The sequence below is a fragment of the Sebastes fasciatus genome, chromosome 8 (assembly GCF_043250625.1).
Source record: "Sebastes fasciatus isolate fSebFas1 chromosome 8, fSebFas1.pri, whole genome shotgun sequence".
In the NCBI taxonomy this organism is placed as follows: domain Eukaryota; kingdom Metazoa; phylum Chordata; class Actinopteri; order Perciformes; family Sebastidae; genus Sebastes; species Sebastes fasciatus.
The window spans coordinates 19,662,741-19,679,517 of record NC_133802.1 but is presented as its reverse complement, the minus strand read 5'-3'; the positions used below and the strand labels follow the sequence as shown (position 1 = coordinate 19,679,517).

The window sequence follows — 16,777 nt, the reverse complement described above, 5'->3', positions numbered from 1 at the left end:
CCTACTGCAGAGTACTTAACTGAGCTTACTCTTTCCAGGTATTAGGCTGAGGCTTTTTTTGGAAGGCTGGACTTTTCAAATTGAGCTGATGTATTTTACAAATTTCACATAGCCTCTCTATTACCTGTTAATGAACACCAGTGTCCAATGAATGTGTACATTAATCAAGATTTTGCTGCATACATTTATATAGAGGCATTGCAACAGTTTAGATTAGATTAGATTAGATATCCTTTATTGTCATTGTACAGGTACAACGGAATTGAGTTTTCAACTCCCCATCACATACACAATGCATTAAAAGACAGTCTATAAATACAGGGTACTGTATAAAGACAGCAATGATGTTAGTGAACAGTGTGGTATGTGCAAACTGTCATAAAGGGCAGTAAAAGTAAGTAGACAATCTAAAACAATATAAAAGACAATGATTATAATAAATAAAAGTTATACTCAACTGTGTATTTTAGTTGGATCCATGGCTCCAAGAATCATCGAAACTGTAAACAATTAAATTTAGAAAACTGAAAGTCTTTGCTTTGCTGCTTACAGGAATATTGTACGAGGAACGAGCATTTTGAATATAAATGGAAATTTAAAAAAAAAAAGCGTTTGAAAGAAACCTAACTGGATTTACTTTTTAACTACTTAATATTAATTCTTGTTTTTTTACTTCAGTATTTTGTTTTGCTCAGAGGGACATTGTGTCTTCCTCATTTGGGGGATTTTATTTTGGCAAGTCACACCGGAAACAGTATTTCTCCTTCCGCCAGCTTGACGTCTGACTTGCTTGTGGTTCATGTTTTGTTAGCTAATCTAGCTAGCAGATGTCGACTGGTCGAACTTATATTCAGATGAATTTATGTGGTAAGGCTTTTCTTTTTATGCATGCGGAATTTACTGCTGACTACATGCAGCAAGATAAAGCTAAAACGAATCGTGAAGCTCATAAGTTTCAGTGCATTCATGATGAATTAACTGCAGTTAGCTTAGCCAGATAGCTTAGCAACGGTTGCTAACTGGAGAGGCCAGCTGGAGCCGCTTTGACATTCATCTTTTATCCTCTTTCATAACACGCTGACTGCTAGAAACGTGTTGATTTGAATTGTACGTGATGTTCATACACAACTACATGTGATACGGTGATATTAGTGTTCTCTCTTGTAGGTTTAGATGTCGTTATGTTAGATAGCTTAACGTCTGCGTCTCAGGCTCAGTGCTGCTATACTGGGCCGACTATCATGACAACCAGGCTGCTGCACACAGGTTACTATGGTGGAAGATCTGTACACTGTAACGTTGTTTGACATTAATGAGAATCGTACAGCAGTTTAGGTATCTCAACCACCTCACAGTCCTGTTTTGTAATCTTTTGACATGTCTGCTGTTATAAGTCTAGCATCACAGTGATGTCACTAACGTTACTGTGATAACGTCATCTATTTACTTGATGGTGTATTTAGTGTATTCAGTTTTATTTGCCATTTGCACCTAAGTACACTGTAATTCTGAGTAGTTTACACCGAGTCAGCTTTAAAGGTCCCATATTATGCTCATTTTCAGGTTCATATTTGTATTTTTGTGTTTCTACTAGAACATATTTACATACTGTAATGTTAAAAAAAAACTTTATTTCCCTCATACTGTCTCCCTGAATATACCTGTATTTACCCTCTGTCTGAAACGCTCCGTTTTAGCGCATTTTGACAAATTTGCAACAGAATTGCCACAGAATTGCGTTGCTAGACAACAGCTTGGGTCCATGTGTACTTCCTGTCAGCTGATGACATTCACATACACTGCAACCAGGAAATAAACTGGGACACATTTAGAACGTTTATGTTTAAAACTGTGTCAAGGGTCTAAGTATTGTATATTCGTGACATCACGAAAGGGCAGAAATCCTGACAGCTTGTTTCAAATGTAGAGTTTCTGAATACGGGCTGTGTGTATTTCCCTGTTGATTGATTGAGTGTTTCAATACTTTCACAGTATTTATATAGGACTTAAGCCTGCTTTGTAATATAAAAGACATAAAAATCTCACTTTTTTATAATATGGGACCTTTAAGAAAAGAAAAAAGGTAGAAAAGGCACAAGATAATTACAGTACAAAATAAGTAGCACATTCAACTCAACACAATAAATAAATAAATTATATAAATATAAAATTCCCTCAGTGTAGTCAATACATAATCTAAACTACCCTCTGCATAGGAACGATACCCCCAGAATATAAATATACAGTATATATATGCTCCATGACCATGTTAAAATAACTTGTAGCTCTCGTAAAAATATTTTAAAAAAGAAATAATTAATATATTTCAGACAATTACACAGTGGAAGGCAGCATATTGCACAGCATTACAGTCCATTCAGTTCAGGTGTCAATAATGGTATGGAGGTGAGGTGTGGGGTATTTGTGTCCCTCTTTAATGTCCTTTGCCACCAGTCTTATGTTGTGAAAGCTGCTCTGTGAGTGGAGATGCTCTCTGGCCTGTGGTGCCTCAGGTTGTGTCCTGATTCCCTCCACCTGAACAGAGAGTGAGCTGGGTGGTGTTATATATATTGTGTAATACAGGTGTTTTGTTTGACCTGGAGCTTGCAGTGTACAACGTGTACCTGACAACTACCTATTTATCCAGCATCTGATCTACTGTATAAGGCAGTTTATCCACTTTACTCTGTCATCTGTGTCGTTTGCTTGACTGTGCCACTGGTGTTTTTATGGGGATCAATAGGTGATCTGTGTCTCGCTCTCTCTCTCTCGCTCTCTCTCTCTCTCTCTCTCTCTCTCTCTCTCTCTCTCTCTCTCTCTCTCTCTCTCTCTCTCTCTCTCTCTCTCTCTCTCTCTCTCTCTCTCTCATATGTGCAATTTCAGCATAAAACGGTTCAAACGCCACTCCTATAGCAAGAGGGGAGGATGGCGCATCAACATACCCCACCTCCGCTGTCCCAGAGGACAGAGTACCTGGAAGCTGATAATGACTCCGACAGGGACTCTGGTGTTGGGGAGGATGCAGGGGAGGATGCTGACAGTTGCCATGGAGACACGGTAACAGAAGAGGAGATAGTCAACAAGCAAGATGGCACAGAAGAAAACAGCGGGGAGGGCGAAGATTTCACAGTTTTTGTTGCCTTTCAAGGGAATATGGAGGATGAGGACTTCAATCAAAAACTTGATTCAGTCCTCAGTGGGATACCAAACATGCTTGATATGGGTTAGTTTAATATTGTTTTACTCTTATTTATGTTGGAAAAAAGCAGCACATTAACATTAACTGTTTCTATAAACAAATGGGAGCTGTCCATTACTGATGGCTACTGTACAGCTTAGGGATGCACCAATTTGACTTTTTCCGATCACGATACCAGTGTTTAATTAATAAGCTGTGTGCCTCACTGTGTGGAAGAATGACCCCAGTCAGGTCCTTCTTTTATGCGTAAAGAACCATCAGCATCTAACTTTGTAAAACAAAATGTAACAAATAAATACATATAGTTTCATTGAATTGTTATTTATTATTAAAACAATAAATCATACACCAGCAACTTGGTAAAAAAAAATCTTAGAAATTAACAGGAATTACAATTGTACTGTAAACCTTTTTAATGCAGCAACAAATTGGTCATAACTTAAAATTCAGATTCCAGTATATAATGTATATAAATATAGAACTGAAACTAATAAATCGGCCCCATTGTCACCAATATCCGATCCAGCTATTTGAGTCAGTATTGGCCTGATATCCGATCCGGTATCGGTGTATCCCTAGTACAGCTTCGTCTGTATGTTAAAAGACTTCAGTTCTCTCTGCCAAGTTGATTACAGTGATCAAAAAAACATTAATCTTCTTGAATGTAATTAGGCTTTTTGACACTGATCAATGAAAGATGACATTGTAATGTCAAAGTGTGAATATTTAGGCATGTGATAGATAATGGGGTGAATACTTCTATTGGTTTTGTGTTTCATATTTGTACCTAATTCAGATAAATTCTGAGATTTGTTTTCACTTTGACATTGAAGCTCTTTGTTTCTTTATTGTAAAACAAGTCCAAGAGGGTGCACACGTTTGACAAGCATTGCAAAACGTACATTTGAAACATGCCCCGATTTCTGAGTGTTATTGTCCATCCTTTCCTTTTCCATCCTTTCCTTGCCCTTCTCTTTTTCCAGCTTGTATACACTGTAATTGCAACTTGTGTCCATTCATTGTCCGTCTTTTAGGCTCTGAGAGGCTACAGCCACAGCATGTGGAGCCGTGGAACAGTGTGCGCGTTACCTTCAACATTCCTCGGGATGCTGCTGAGCGACTCCGACTGTTGGCCCAGAACAACCAGCAGCAGCTCAGAGACCTGGGGATTCTCTCTGTGCAGATAGAAGGTAACAGTACGGCCTTCAAACTCCATGTCACTCCACAACATGATGAAAGAGACTATGTTTTTTTTCCCCCATCTGTGGCAAAATAACATTAAAGCATACAAGCTAGACCCTAGTAAATGTTAGTGATACATGTTCCCTCTATTGTTGTTCAGGGGAAGGGGCCATCAATGTGGCTGTGGGACCAAATAGAGGACAAGAAGTCCGGGTGAATGGACCAATTGGAGCACCTGGCCAGATGAGAATGGATGTTGGCTTTCCAGGTCAACCTGGTCCAGGTATTAGTTTACTGAATTGATTACACATGGTCTCTATATACATACTTCACTGAAACTGTACTTGCATATTGGATAGTAGTTCTTTTAGTGGTATGAGCAATAGTATTTGTTTTGGATATTGGTACAGTAGGTAATATGTAAACATTCTTATATTTCTAACACACATGAATCCATAAAGACATGAAATAAAAAGCTGTAAAAACTAGTTGAATGTATTGTTAGTTGTTTTTTGTTTCCCTTAGTGTGTCATAGCCATTCATTAGTTAGTGATTATTAATCTTTTATTTTCTTATTCACTGTTTTCTCACTTGATAAAAGTTATTTGCCTGTTTCCACAAAATTATTTATTATGTACATATTTCCATAAGGAGGGGTAAGGATGGCTAATCCAGCGATGGTTCCCCCTGGGCCTGTTATGGCAGGTCAGGCTATGGTACCAGGCGGCAGTGGACAGATGCATCCTCGTGTTCAGAGACCATCTTCACAGACAGGTTCAGGTCTTTATTTCTTGTACGTCAAATGATAAATGTTGTCATTTTGAATATCTTATGGCTTGGACAGTGCAATAATAGAAAAACTGCGTCCTCTTCTTCCACAGATGTCATGGATCCAATGATGCCTGGTATGCCCGTTCAGCAGCAACATCAACTTCAGCACCAACAGGCAGGTCCCCATGTCTCAGGCCCAATGCCTCCTCAGGCTGCCCATCACATGCAGGCTCTGCAGGGTGGGAGACCGCTCAACCCTGCTGCACTGCAGCAGCTACAACAGCAACATCACCAACAGCAACAGGCCCAGCAGCAAGCTCAGCTCTCCCAGCTTGGACCTAGACCTCCATTCAACCCATCGGGCCAGATGGCTGTGCCTCCTGGCTGGAACCAACTACCCTCTGGGGTCCTCCAGCCACCAGCCGCCCAAGGAGGCCCTGCCTGGAGAAAGCCCCCACCCCAAGCCCAAATGGTTCAACGTCCACCCTCTCTTGCTACAGTTCAGACTCCCAGCCACCCTCCGCCCCCTTACCCATTTGGCAGCCAGCAGGCTGGGCAGGTATTCAATGCCATGGGACAGGGACAATTACAGCAACAACAGCAGACAGGAGTGGGTCAGTTTGCCGCCCCCCAGCCTAAAGGCCCACAGGCTGGCCCTGGTGGTGTCGCAGGACCGCCCAGACCCCCTCCACCCCTTCCACCAACTTCTGGACCGCAGGGCAACCTCACTGCCAAGTCCCCTGGTTCCTCCTCTTCTCCTTTTCAGCAGGGTTCACCAGGGACTCCTCCCATGATGGCTCAGAGACCTACAACTCCACAGGGTTTCCCCCAGGGCGTTGGATCACCAGGAAGAGCAGCCCTCGGCCAACAGGGTAACATGCAACAAGGATTCATGGGAATGCCCCAGCATGGACAGCCTGGGGCCCAAGTTCACCCAGGTGGGTTAACTTTGGTAATCGTTTCTGAACTGAAATGCACATAATAATAAAAAAATGTTGCCCATGGTATATGCCCCAGTATGTTATGTTAAAGATGTCTACAATAACAAAATCAATGAATACTGATTACAGGCATGCCGAAGCGTCCCATGGGTTTTCCAAACCCAAACTTTGTTCAAGGTCAGGTGAGTGTCAGCGCTCCAGGAACCCCTGGTGGAGGAGCCAATCAGCAGCTACAGAGCAGCCAAGCGATGACTCACACAGGTAAAAAAAAATTGCTGTTTACGCAATCACAAACATTTTTGGCAAAGATCCCTGTTACATGTGATAAATACATCTACTGAAGCAAAATATTTTACATTTGAAAAATGTACTTTTTTGTCATATCGGATATGCGTTTTGACTGACTACTGAATAATATACACTACTGCATCTCCTATATGAGGTTAACTACTACAAAACTAGTCAATAGTATAATACATAAAGTTTTAGGTTTTTCTCACAGAAAACAGCTACAGCAATTATAGAGCCATGCTTAAAATGAATGTATAAGTTTATTATGATATAGTAATGACAAAATGAATAGTTGTACCTGCATTTTGAGATCAGCAAATATAAATTGTTATCAACAGCACAGAAGATTGTTGACACTGTAGCTAGTGGACTAAAATAATGGACTGTTATGGGTTGTCTGTTGTTACCAGCCATAAACATACCAACATCAGGAACCTATATCACAGTTTAGTCTAGGATTGTTTAGATTACTAATGCTTTCAGTTTATTATAGACTTGTTGATATTTATTATTACATGGAACATAACAGTAGTGTACTCAGAAGAATTGGTGCTAATGGTACAGTTTGTTGCTGCTTCAGTGAAATTTAAAGAAAACATTGCACTGGGTCATTAGCATTATCACTTTAAAACAATATATAATAATATGTTGACACTCATCAAGTCCCAGCAATGCAGTCTGTTCACATTTCGCATTTAGACTTGATGAACTGCTTTGGCGTGACAACAGCCTCATTTGACCCGCCATGGTTTAGCATGCAGTTAGCAGAGGGGATAATAGCTTATTACCTGTTGTGAAACCCATTGAAGTGTTGTTGTTTTTTTCCATTTCCGTTTTACATCAGGAGCTCCACCGTCAGCCTCCACACCAAACTCGATGTCGGGTCCACCCCATGCCCAGCCCAATGTTATGGGTGTACAAAGTAGCATGGCAGGTTTGCCCCCTGGTACAACCGCTGGGCCTAGTATGGGCCAGCAACAGCCTGGCCTCCAGACCCAGATGATGGGCCTCCAGCATCAGGCCCAGCCCGTGTCTTCCTCCCCCAGTCAGAAGGTTCAAGGCCAGGGTGGAGGTCAGACTGTCCTCTCAAGGCCCCTCAGTCAAGGGCAGAGAGGAGGGATGACCCCACCCAAGCAAATGATGCCTCAACAAGGCCAGGGGGTGATGCATGGGCAGGGTCAGATGGTTGGAGGCCAAGGGCACCAGGCCATGCTCCTACAGCAGCAGCAACAGCAACAAAACTCCATGATGGAACAAATGGTCGTCAACCAGATGCAAGGCAACAAGCAGGCATTTGGAGGCAAGATTCCAGCTGGGGTCATGCCCGGCCAGATGATGCGTGGCCCTGCTCCAAACGTTCCAGGAAACATGGCTCAGTTCCAGGGCCAGGTTGGCCCGCAGCAGATGACTCCACAACAGCAGCAGCAAATTGCTCAACTCCAACAACAGCAGTTACAACAGCAGCAACAGCACCAGTTGCAGCAGCAACAGCTACAGCAGCAACAACAGCAGCAGCAACAACAACAACAACAACACCAGCAGATGAACCAGCAACCGCCCCAGCAGGTTCCTATTGCTGGCAACCCTAATCAAGCTATGGGCATGCATGGGCAACAGATGAGGCTCCCTGCTGGTCATCCTCTTATCCAACAACAGTTGCAACAGCAGCAGTTACAGCAGCAGAAACAACAGCAACAGGCTATGTTGCAACAGCAGCAGCAGCAGCAACAACAACAGGCAGCTCAACAACACCAACATACTTTGGGAGATCCCAATAGTGGGACAGGGGATTTGGGGGTTCAACAGATGGTCCCTGATATGCAGGTGCAGCAGCAGCAAGGCATGATGGGGGGCCCTCAACACATGCAGATGGGAAATGGCCACTTTGCAGGTCACGGCATGAACTTTAACCCACAGTTCCAAGGTCAGATGCCAATGGGGGGACCCTGTGTACAGGCAGGAGGCTTTCCCGTCAGCAAGGATGTTACTCTGACTAGCCCACTGCTCGTCAACCTGCTGCAGAGTGATATCTCAGCCAGCCAGTTTGGGCCAGGAGGAAAACAGGGAGCAGGGGGGGCAAATCCGGCCAAACCCAAAAAAAAGAAACCAGCACGAAAGAAGAAGCCCAAAGAGGGGGGAGAGGGACAACAGCAAGTAGAGGGACTTGGGTAATAATTTGTATTTCTTACAGGTTTGTTTTTGCCATGGTAGACAGTTGAAGTAATAGGTATCACTGTTGCACTAATTCATTGATTCAGCTTCATTTATTTATCTTCTTAGTGGTCTTGATGTGGCTACTGGCATGGAGGATTCAGAACTTTCCAATCTGGGTGGTGAACAGAGTTTGGGTTTAGACACCCCTGGCCAGAAACTCCCTGATTTTGCGAACAGGCCTTCAGGTAAATGGCGTGGAATTAATCCAATTTGGCCATTATTTCCCATCTGCATTCAGTTGCTGATTCTGTAGTTGTAGCAACTTTACTGTATGCTTTACTGTTCAAAATGTGTACTTGTGTCTGATTTGTATATGTATGCCTCTCTACACTTTTATCTAGGCTTTCCTGGCCAACCTGGAGACCAGAGAGTGTTGCAGCAGGTACCCATGCAGTTTATGCAGCAACAGCAACAACAGCAACAACAACAACAGCAACAACAGCAGCAGCAACAGCAGCAGCAGCAACAACAACAACAACTGCAGCACATGCAACAGCAACAGCAACAGATACAACAACAACAACAAATGCAGCAGCAGCAACAGCAGCAGCAGCAAATACAACAACAAATGCAACAGCAACAGCAAATACAACAACAGCAACAATTACAACAACAACAGCAGATGCAGCAACAGCAGCAGATGCAACAGATGCAGATGCAGGGTCTCCAGAATGCTCAAGGGCAGCAGGGGATGACGGGGCCGCAGACTTCGGGTCAAGGCCAGCCCCAGATGCACCCGCATCAGCTGCAGCAACAGCAGCAGCAGCAAACTCAACAGCCACACCTGCAACAGCAGGTATTATTATTATCATGTACCTTAATGACAGTGTTTGGTATCAAGACAATGGTTAACGGTTTATCTATTCATACCTAAGGTGCTAAATTCGAAATTCAGGCCATATTTATGATTTAAGGATTGCCTCCACGACGGCTAGCTAAGGTGCTAACAGCGCAAACAACGGCAACAGTGCTGACAGAGCTAACACTGTTTTTTTGTGTTTTTTAGATTATGTTCTTTTGGGGCTTTTCAATGTCTTTATTGATAGTGAGAGAGTGAGATAGTAATGAAAGGGGGAGAGAGAGGGGTTGACATGCAGCAAATGGTCGCAGGTCAGATTCCCTGGGCCGCTGCGGTAAGGGCTCAGCCTTGGTACATGGGACGCCTGCTCTACCAGGTGAGCTATAGCGGCGCCCAGAGCTAACACTGTTATTCTGGGGGGGGGGGGAGTATGGGGTTACACTTCAGCAATGAAGCCATGGGTTAGGATGGTGTTATTAGCGGTAACCGCCATATGAATCCAGTGCAGAGTTGTGGCGATTAGCTAGCCAGTGGGGCACACACAGGATTTACATTTACTAGCACGCACATAAGGCCGAATCGGCTACGCAAACAAAGCCCAGAGAAGCTCTAATAACAAAACACACATAGGGAGAGTGACTTCATTCTCTGCTCAGGACGCCACACTATATCTTTACATAGCAAATAGTTGTTTGCTGCTATATTAATGCTCTGAATTCACCCCATTTTTCATTTAAGCAGCAACAGCAGATGATGATGATGCTGAAGATGCAGCAAGAACAGGCAAAGAATCGCATGTCCATCCCTCCAGGAGGGCAGCTCCCTCCTAGGGGCATGGGCAATCCACCTGAGGTGCAGAGGCTTCCCGTCTCGCAGCAAGGCAACATGCCTGCCATGATCAGCCTTCCAGGACATGTAGGGGTACCGCCGTCACCTGACAAACCCAGAGGGATGCCCCTGATGGTGAACCCACAGGTGAGGGCCATGGGCTGCAGTACATGTATAAACGATATTGACATTCACATACCATGAGTTGAATTTTACTTATGAGTGATATTTCTTTTCTTGGAAGTAAAGTGTACACGTTTGTATTTGTTCTCCGTTTTTAGCTTGCAGGTGCTGCTCGAAGAATGTCCCATCCTGATGTAGGGCAGGGTCCTCAAGGCACTGGCTCTGAAGAGGCCATTGCAGGGGCCCACCCGAAGCAGCCTGGTGGCCCAGAAGTTGGGGTGCATCCTGGAAATGGAACCCAACAGATGATGGCCAATCAGGGCTCCAACACTCACATGATGAAGCAAGGCCCTGGTCCACCACCAATGCCCCAGCACACTGGAGCCAGTCCCCAGCAACAGTTACCCAGTCAGCCTCAGCAAGGAGGCCCCATGCCTGGCCTTCATTTCCCCAATGTCCCCACAACCTCACAGAGCTCAAGGCCCAAAACCCCCAACAGAGCCAGCCCCAGGCCGTACCACCATCCCCTCACCCCAACTAATCGTCCACCCAGTACCGAGCCCTCCGAAATCAACCTTTCACCTGAGAGGCTAAATGCCTCTATTGCAGGGCTGTTTCCTCCCAAAATCAACATTCCTCTGCCTCCCAGGCAGCCTAATCTAAACAGGGGATTTGATCAGCAAGGTCTTAACCCAACAACTCTGAAAGCCATTGGGCAGGCCCCTCCTAGCTTAACTTTACCAGGCAACAATGGCAGTGTGGGTGGAAATAACACTAATAGTCAACAGCCATTCTCTACTGGCACTGGTTTAGGAGGTGCAGGCGCTAAACAGGACAAGCAGCCTGGAGGGCAGGCTAAGAGGGCAAGTCCTAGCAATAGTCGGAGGTCAAGTCCAGCCTCTAGCCGTAAGTCAGCCACCCCAAGTCCAGGGAGACAAAAGGGGGCAAAGATGGCCATCACCTGCCCTCCCCCCCAGCAGCAGTTGGTCAACCCTCAGGGGCAAACCATGATGCTAAGCCCTACCTCAGTACCCCCGAGTCCAGTATCTATGGCTTCACAAGTGAGTGGGGTCATGGAGGCACGGCAGACTCAAAGCCCCTTCCACGGGATGCAAGGTAACCCTGCAGAGGGAGTCAGGGAAAGTCAGGGAATGATGACAGCAGAGCAGCGACAGATGCTTCAACCCCAGCCACAGCCTCTGAGGGAGTTATCAGCTCCCAGAATGGCAAGTCCTCGTTTCCCCGTGCCTCAGCAGCCTAAACCTGACTTAGAACTGCAGGCTGGCACAGTTGATAGGCACCCAGCGCACACAGCACCTATGCAGGACTCCGAGGTCTCACCTACTCTCAGGGCAGCTCCAACCTCCCTCAACCAGTTACTGGATAACTCGGGTATCCCACAGATGTCTCTTCGGCCCATACAGAGTAATACTGTTAGGGATGTTATGGGAAAGGAAAGCCCCAAGTCTGCTTTGGATCCAGAGAGACCACTCCACAGTAATTCCCAGAGTACAGATATGTCAGCTGCTGTCACTACTACTGCCACTATACATGTATCGGAAGCTAAACCCAAACCTGCTGTCCCAATCCCTACCAGCAGTCCTAATTTGCATCCTGCTTCAATTGCCAGCTTGCACCCTAGCACTAACATGACCGCTAATACTACCCCCAGCCTTAGCCAAAACCCCATCTCCAGTCCTGGTGTCAATCCCAGTCCAAACGTAAACCCAACACTTACCATCTGCCCCACCCTCAGTACTAACACTAATGCCACCACGAGTGTAAGCCCCAACCCAGTCACTTCCAGTCACAGCAGTCCTGCCTTGACTGTTAGTACCAGTTCTAACTCCGCTATAAACCCAGTCAGTTCAGCTCTAAAACCAAGCCCTAGTCCTAAACCTGTGACAAGTGTTCACTCAGTCATACAGATCCCTGCCTCTTCTAGCACAATTTCCCCCAACCAGATTACTGTGTTTGTCACCTCTAACCCCATCACCTCTGCCCCCACTCCCCAGGCACCCACATCTATGGTTTCTACCATGGTGGCTGTCCCTAACAAGAACATTAGACCTCAGGACATCCGGCAGCAGGCCCCTGTCCCCCGACCTCCTCAGTTTATCACCACCACCCCTGTATTTATCAACCCAATTTTCCAGGTCCCAGGTGCATCTGTGACTCCCAATACCACAATGGTATCACAGTCAGTCACCATGATGGGGCCTATCCAAGTGTCCACTACAAACATCCAACTTTCCCCTGCCCCAAGCGTCACCCAGTCCTCAGGAGCTAACATGACCAGCACTCAGCCTACAAGAAATGCTGTTGGACAGGTCCAGATTGCCACTAGTGTGTCCTCATCAGTCCCAGTTGGTACTCCCCCTGCTCCTCAGCAAATTAACCCAGGGGCTCCCAAAACAGAGGGTGAGGCAGGTTCTGCTCAGAAACCTAGTCCCCCAGTCCAGCAGCAATCTCCCCATCCAAGCCCTTCAGCATCCTCTCCCTTTCAGCCACCCCTGGCGTCTCCTCCTCTCTGCTCTAGTCCCGGGGCTGCTAACACCATCCGAAAGAGCCCCATGTCACCATCCCCCACTGCCCAGGTGAAAAGTAAACCTGCACAGGCTGCTGCAGCTGTTTCTGGTACAGCTGACTCCCAGCAGAGTCCTGTAGAAAGGCCTGCGCAGGGGCCCACCGGGGCTGTGCCACCACAGGTCTCTCATCCTCCTGCTAGTCCTGCCATTCCGATTGAAGCACCAGCCCCCCATACTACTACTGCTGCTGCTCCAAACAACATTACTCCGCCTGCTGTCTCCTCTCCAGTCCCAGTTCCTGGTCAAGTGGCTGTTCCTGCTCAGATTGTTACCCAGGCTCCATCGCCTGCACCAGTTTCAGTCTCAAGCCAGGCCCAGGCTGTAACTTCTCAAGCTCCTGTAGTCACTGTAGTTGGTGCTACCACAGGTGTCTCTTCTGGTACCTTAATCTCTACGGCTGCTCCCACACAAAGTCCTATACCGTCCATTATTCCAATTGTTGCTGGATCTGGACCTGCTCCGGAGGTTGCCCCCACCACATCCTCTCCAGTTGCTAACCCCAGCGGAGTTCCACCAGCTCAGCCTGACCCCCCAGCTATGGAGCCCCCCGTGCCGTCAGCTGCTGCATCTGCTGAAACCACTCAGACCGCCCCAGGTAAACGCATAACTATCAAGTAAACAGGATAATGACCACATTCTGGCCATGATCCTTGGTCAGGTCAAACAAGTGTCATGTAACCTTAAGTATTAAGTTTTCCTTGGTTTGTACATTTAAAAAGAATATTTGGTATTTCTTTGTTTTCTTGTTTAGAAAGGAAAATGGTAGCGTTGTGCAAAAACCGGTGCTATGGCTGCATTCACATGACGTCAGACAGTGCGGCGAAAACAAAATTTGTTCCATTCATTTTGAATGGGGCTAGTGCGTTTGGGTTGTGGCGGCTGCAGAGGGTGCCGAAAAAAAGTAGAAACGGAATCAAATTTTGGAGAAAAACGCAACACAACGTCATGCTATGATGGCTGATCACGTAACAGGCGATCCAGAGCTGTACAACCCAGCCATAAGGGAACAAAATCAGTTTATCGTTGCAGTTAATGAGCCAAAAGTGACTCGCCCAGAGCTCTGCACAACCCTGCAGAGAATCGCCGCAACGCCCAATCTCGTGTGAATGCAGCCTAACTGGTGGCGATAGTGGAGGAGAGAGAGATGCACAAGCCTTCTGCTCAACACCATATACATTTACATAGCCACTCTATATGTGGTTTTAGTTGATCAATCAGTGAAACGTATTCCTAATAATTTGTTGTACGTATTCAAATGTGTCATATTAACTATTAAATCTTTTTTCCCAGTACCTATTCAACATGTTCCACAGTCCCAGGAACCTGTTGCCAGTGAGAAGACAGGTAAGAGTTTTAAGAACTGCTTGTATTTTAAACAAAAAAACAACAATTCCATACTATATCATATGAGCCTCTTGGGACTAGGTAGCATAGAGTTAACTTTTGTTTTTGTCCTGTTCAGGTGAAGATGTCTCGACAGGTTCTGAGCAGGGGTAAGACTCCTCATAACATTTGCATTCTTTCAATTGCTGTGTTGTTGATGAGCTGTGTAATGCTTCATGTGCTGGGGGTCTATTAAGGTGTCGCTTACTATTGCTCTCTGAAAAGTTGGCCTAGTCTTAAGACCTGCGCTCTTGAAGGAGAAATGCTTAGACATTTCTAACTCTACTGAAACTCAGGGAGTTCATTTGGTTGGCCAAGGAGGTACATGGCGAAAACAATGAGCCACGTGGCCTCAGCACTTGGTATGTATGAATGGCATGCAACAATATAAATATATGCATGTCAGAAGTTTAAGCAAAGAACCGCCTGTCACAAAGCAAATTGCACCACTCTGCTGCTTTATAGCCACATCTCTTTTCCTGGGGTTTGTCATAATATGGTGGGGGGAAGTGAAGCCATGTTTGTTCAGCCCAGTTCATAGTTTACCGCTGTTTTTCCACTTCTATCACAGATGGGCAAAGAAAAGAAAGACGCCCATCAACTTAGTCCCAAGGTATGTATTTAAACATGTTTGCGCTGCAAAGACACAAGCAGTGATCGTGTCGACGTAGTGGATGCTGTCGGGATGAAGATGGACAGCATCTGTGGTAGACGAGGAAAAACAGCAGAGTCCCGAGTGGTATTATATCTTTCTCTGAGTAGAGCAGAGTTAACACACACCCTTGCACCTTTTTAGTAACATCCTTGTGTTGTCCTTCCTTCTTTGTCGTTGTTTTTCTATCTGGTCCTCCCAGGGCTGCTGTGGAGAAGCCCAAGGGACCGAGCAGACGCAGCTCCCGGGCAGAGAAGGAGGTGGAGGAGGAGCCAGTAGCAGACAGCGGCATTAGGAAGAGATCAGCCAGGCCTGGAACCAGTGCTGCTGTAAAAGGTAAACGCACAAGTAGCTTTAAAAGACAGAATATCTATCACTATGACTAAGCAAGGGGTTCTCAAAGTTTTGGGGGCCAGTGCAAATGGTCCCAATCTGTAGATTGAACTTTTTAAGGATACAGCACTGTTTTATAATTTATAGCAAATTATTCTGCGGACCCCCTGACCGGGTGCCAAAGACCCCACTCACTTACCTAAGCTATACACGTGGCGGTCCCATCTTTTCCCTAATACACTTGTATTCTCTTTTCAACAGAAACTGGAGCGAGCCCCACCCAGGCCAAACGAAGGAAGTCTAAATAGGCACAACAGCAGTTGTGGAAACCTGTGAACTGTACTGTAAAGATGTTTTTGTTTCCCCGCTGTGAATCAGTCGATATTGGTTTCTCTGTCCCAGATCATGAATTTTCAATGGAGGAAAAGAAGAAACCATGTACAGATTGTTTTAAAAAGAATTATGCTATTGTTTTGTCCATGCTATATTATGTGAGATTGTAGTTAGAATGTGTGCAATACAGTATGTGTTTGTGTGAATGTGCTTTTTATATTAAATGCTGGATTAATCATGTTGAAGACTGATGATGGAGCTTGTCATGATTGTATAACTATGTTGTAAAACTGAATTAAATTTTCTACTGCTTTTTTGTTCTGTGAAACGTGTGTGAAAGGATTAATTTGTTGTCCTACGGGGTGGATTTTGTTGTCCTACCTGACTGATCATTTTAAGGTCAGTCTCAGCGCGCTCATTTCCTACCAGAACTGGATTAAAGTACTGTATTATTGATGAGCACTACTAGTAGGAGGTGGACTGGAAGATGTAAACAGGTGTAGAATAGTTAAAGCCCTGACAGAACATGATGCTCTAGGACAGGGGTCTGAAGCCCCATATGTGGTTCTTTAGCTCCTCTCCAGTGGCTCCCTGTGGATCTTTTTTTAAAAATTAGTGGAAATGAATTACTGTTTTTTTTTTTACATTTTCATTTTTATTTATCATTGTTGTAGGTCTATGGTACGACGGAGTATTAGGGACACATTCGAGAATAAAGTCATAATATTACGAGAATAAAGTCATAGGTTTACGACAAAAAAACTAGTATGAGAATAAAGTTATTAGTTTACAAGAAAAAAGTCATGAGAATAAAGTCACAAGTTTAAGAGAATAAAAATCGTATTATGAGAATAAAGTCATAATATTATAAAGTAATAATTTCACGTGTTATTTAGTTTTTTCTCCCTAAAGTTTTAACTTTATTCTCGTAATATTACGACTTTTTTCACGTAAAGTTATGACTTTATTCTGGAATGTGGCCCTAATACTCCGTCGTACCATAGACCTACAACAATGATAAATAAAAATTAAAATGTAAACAAAAAAAAGTTATTCCTTAAAATCCACAGGGAGCCACTGGAGAGGGGCTGAAGAGCCACATATGGCTCCAGAGCCGAAGGTTGCAGACCCCTGAACATT

The 16,777-nt window shown here is 44.9% G+C and overlaps 1 protein-coding gene across 6 annotated transcripts; it reads left to right on the top strand.

The window, feature by feature from the left end:
* Positions 1 to 716: 716 nt before the first annotated feature.
* ncoa6 (nuclear receptor coactivator 6) lies at positions 717 to 15,965 on the top strand. Of its 6 annotated transcripts, none has more exons than XM_074644139.1 (17): positions 717 to 867; positions 2,884 to 3,223; positions 4,234 to 4,389; positions 4,542 to 4,649; positions 5,033 to 5,155; positions 5,263 to 6,090; positions 6,223 to 6,354; positions 7,229 to 8,552; positions 8,665 to 8,783; positions 8,940 to 9,394; positions 10,136 to 10,372; positions 10,507 to 13,531; positions 14,227 to 14,280; positions 14,399 to 14,429; positions 14,891 to 14,932; positions 15,174 to 15,307; positions 15,566 to 15,965. In XM_074644139.1, the coding sequence occupies exons 2-17, from the start codon at positions 2,926 to 2,928 to the stop codon at positions 15,610 to 15,612; spliced, it is 7,113 nt and encodes a 2,370-aa protein (XP_074500240.1). In that variant the 5' UTR covers positions 717 to 867; positions 2,884 to 2,925; the 3' UTR covers positions 15,613 to 15,965. The 6 variants fall into 6 exon arrangements, with proteins under 6 accessions (XP_074500240.1, XP_074500239.1, XP_074500237.1 ...); XM_074644138.1 differs by having other exon boundaries at positions 5,033 to 5,161; XM_074644136.1 differs by having other exon boundaries at positions 4,542 to 4,664.
* The last annotated feature ends 812 nt before the right edge of the window (positions 15,966 to 16,777 follow it).

Coding starts and splice junctions, on each gene's coding strand:
- ncoa6 (XM_074644134.1), top strand. CDS start 2,926: ATGGCGCATCAACATACCCCACCTCCGCTGTCCCAGAGGACAGAGTAC. Junction 13,532..14,226: donor AACCACTCAGACCGCCCCAG/GTAAACGCATAA, acceptor CTTTTTTCCCAG/TACCTATTCAACATGTTCCA. Junction 14,281..14,398: donor TGTTGCCAGTGAGAAGACAG/GTAAGAGTTTTA, acceptor TGTCCTGTTCAG/GTGAAGATGTCTCGACAGGT.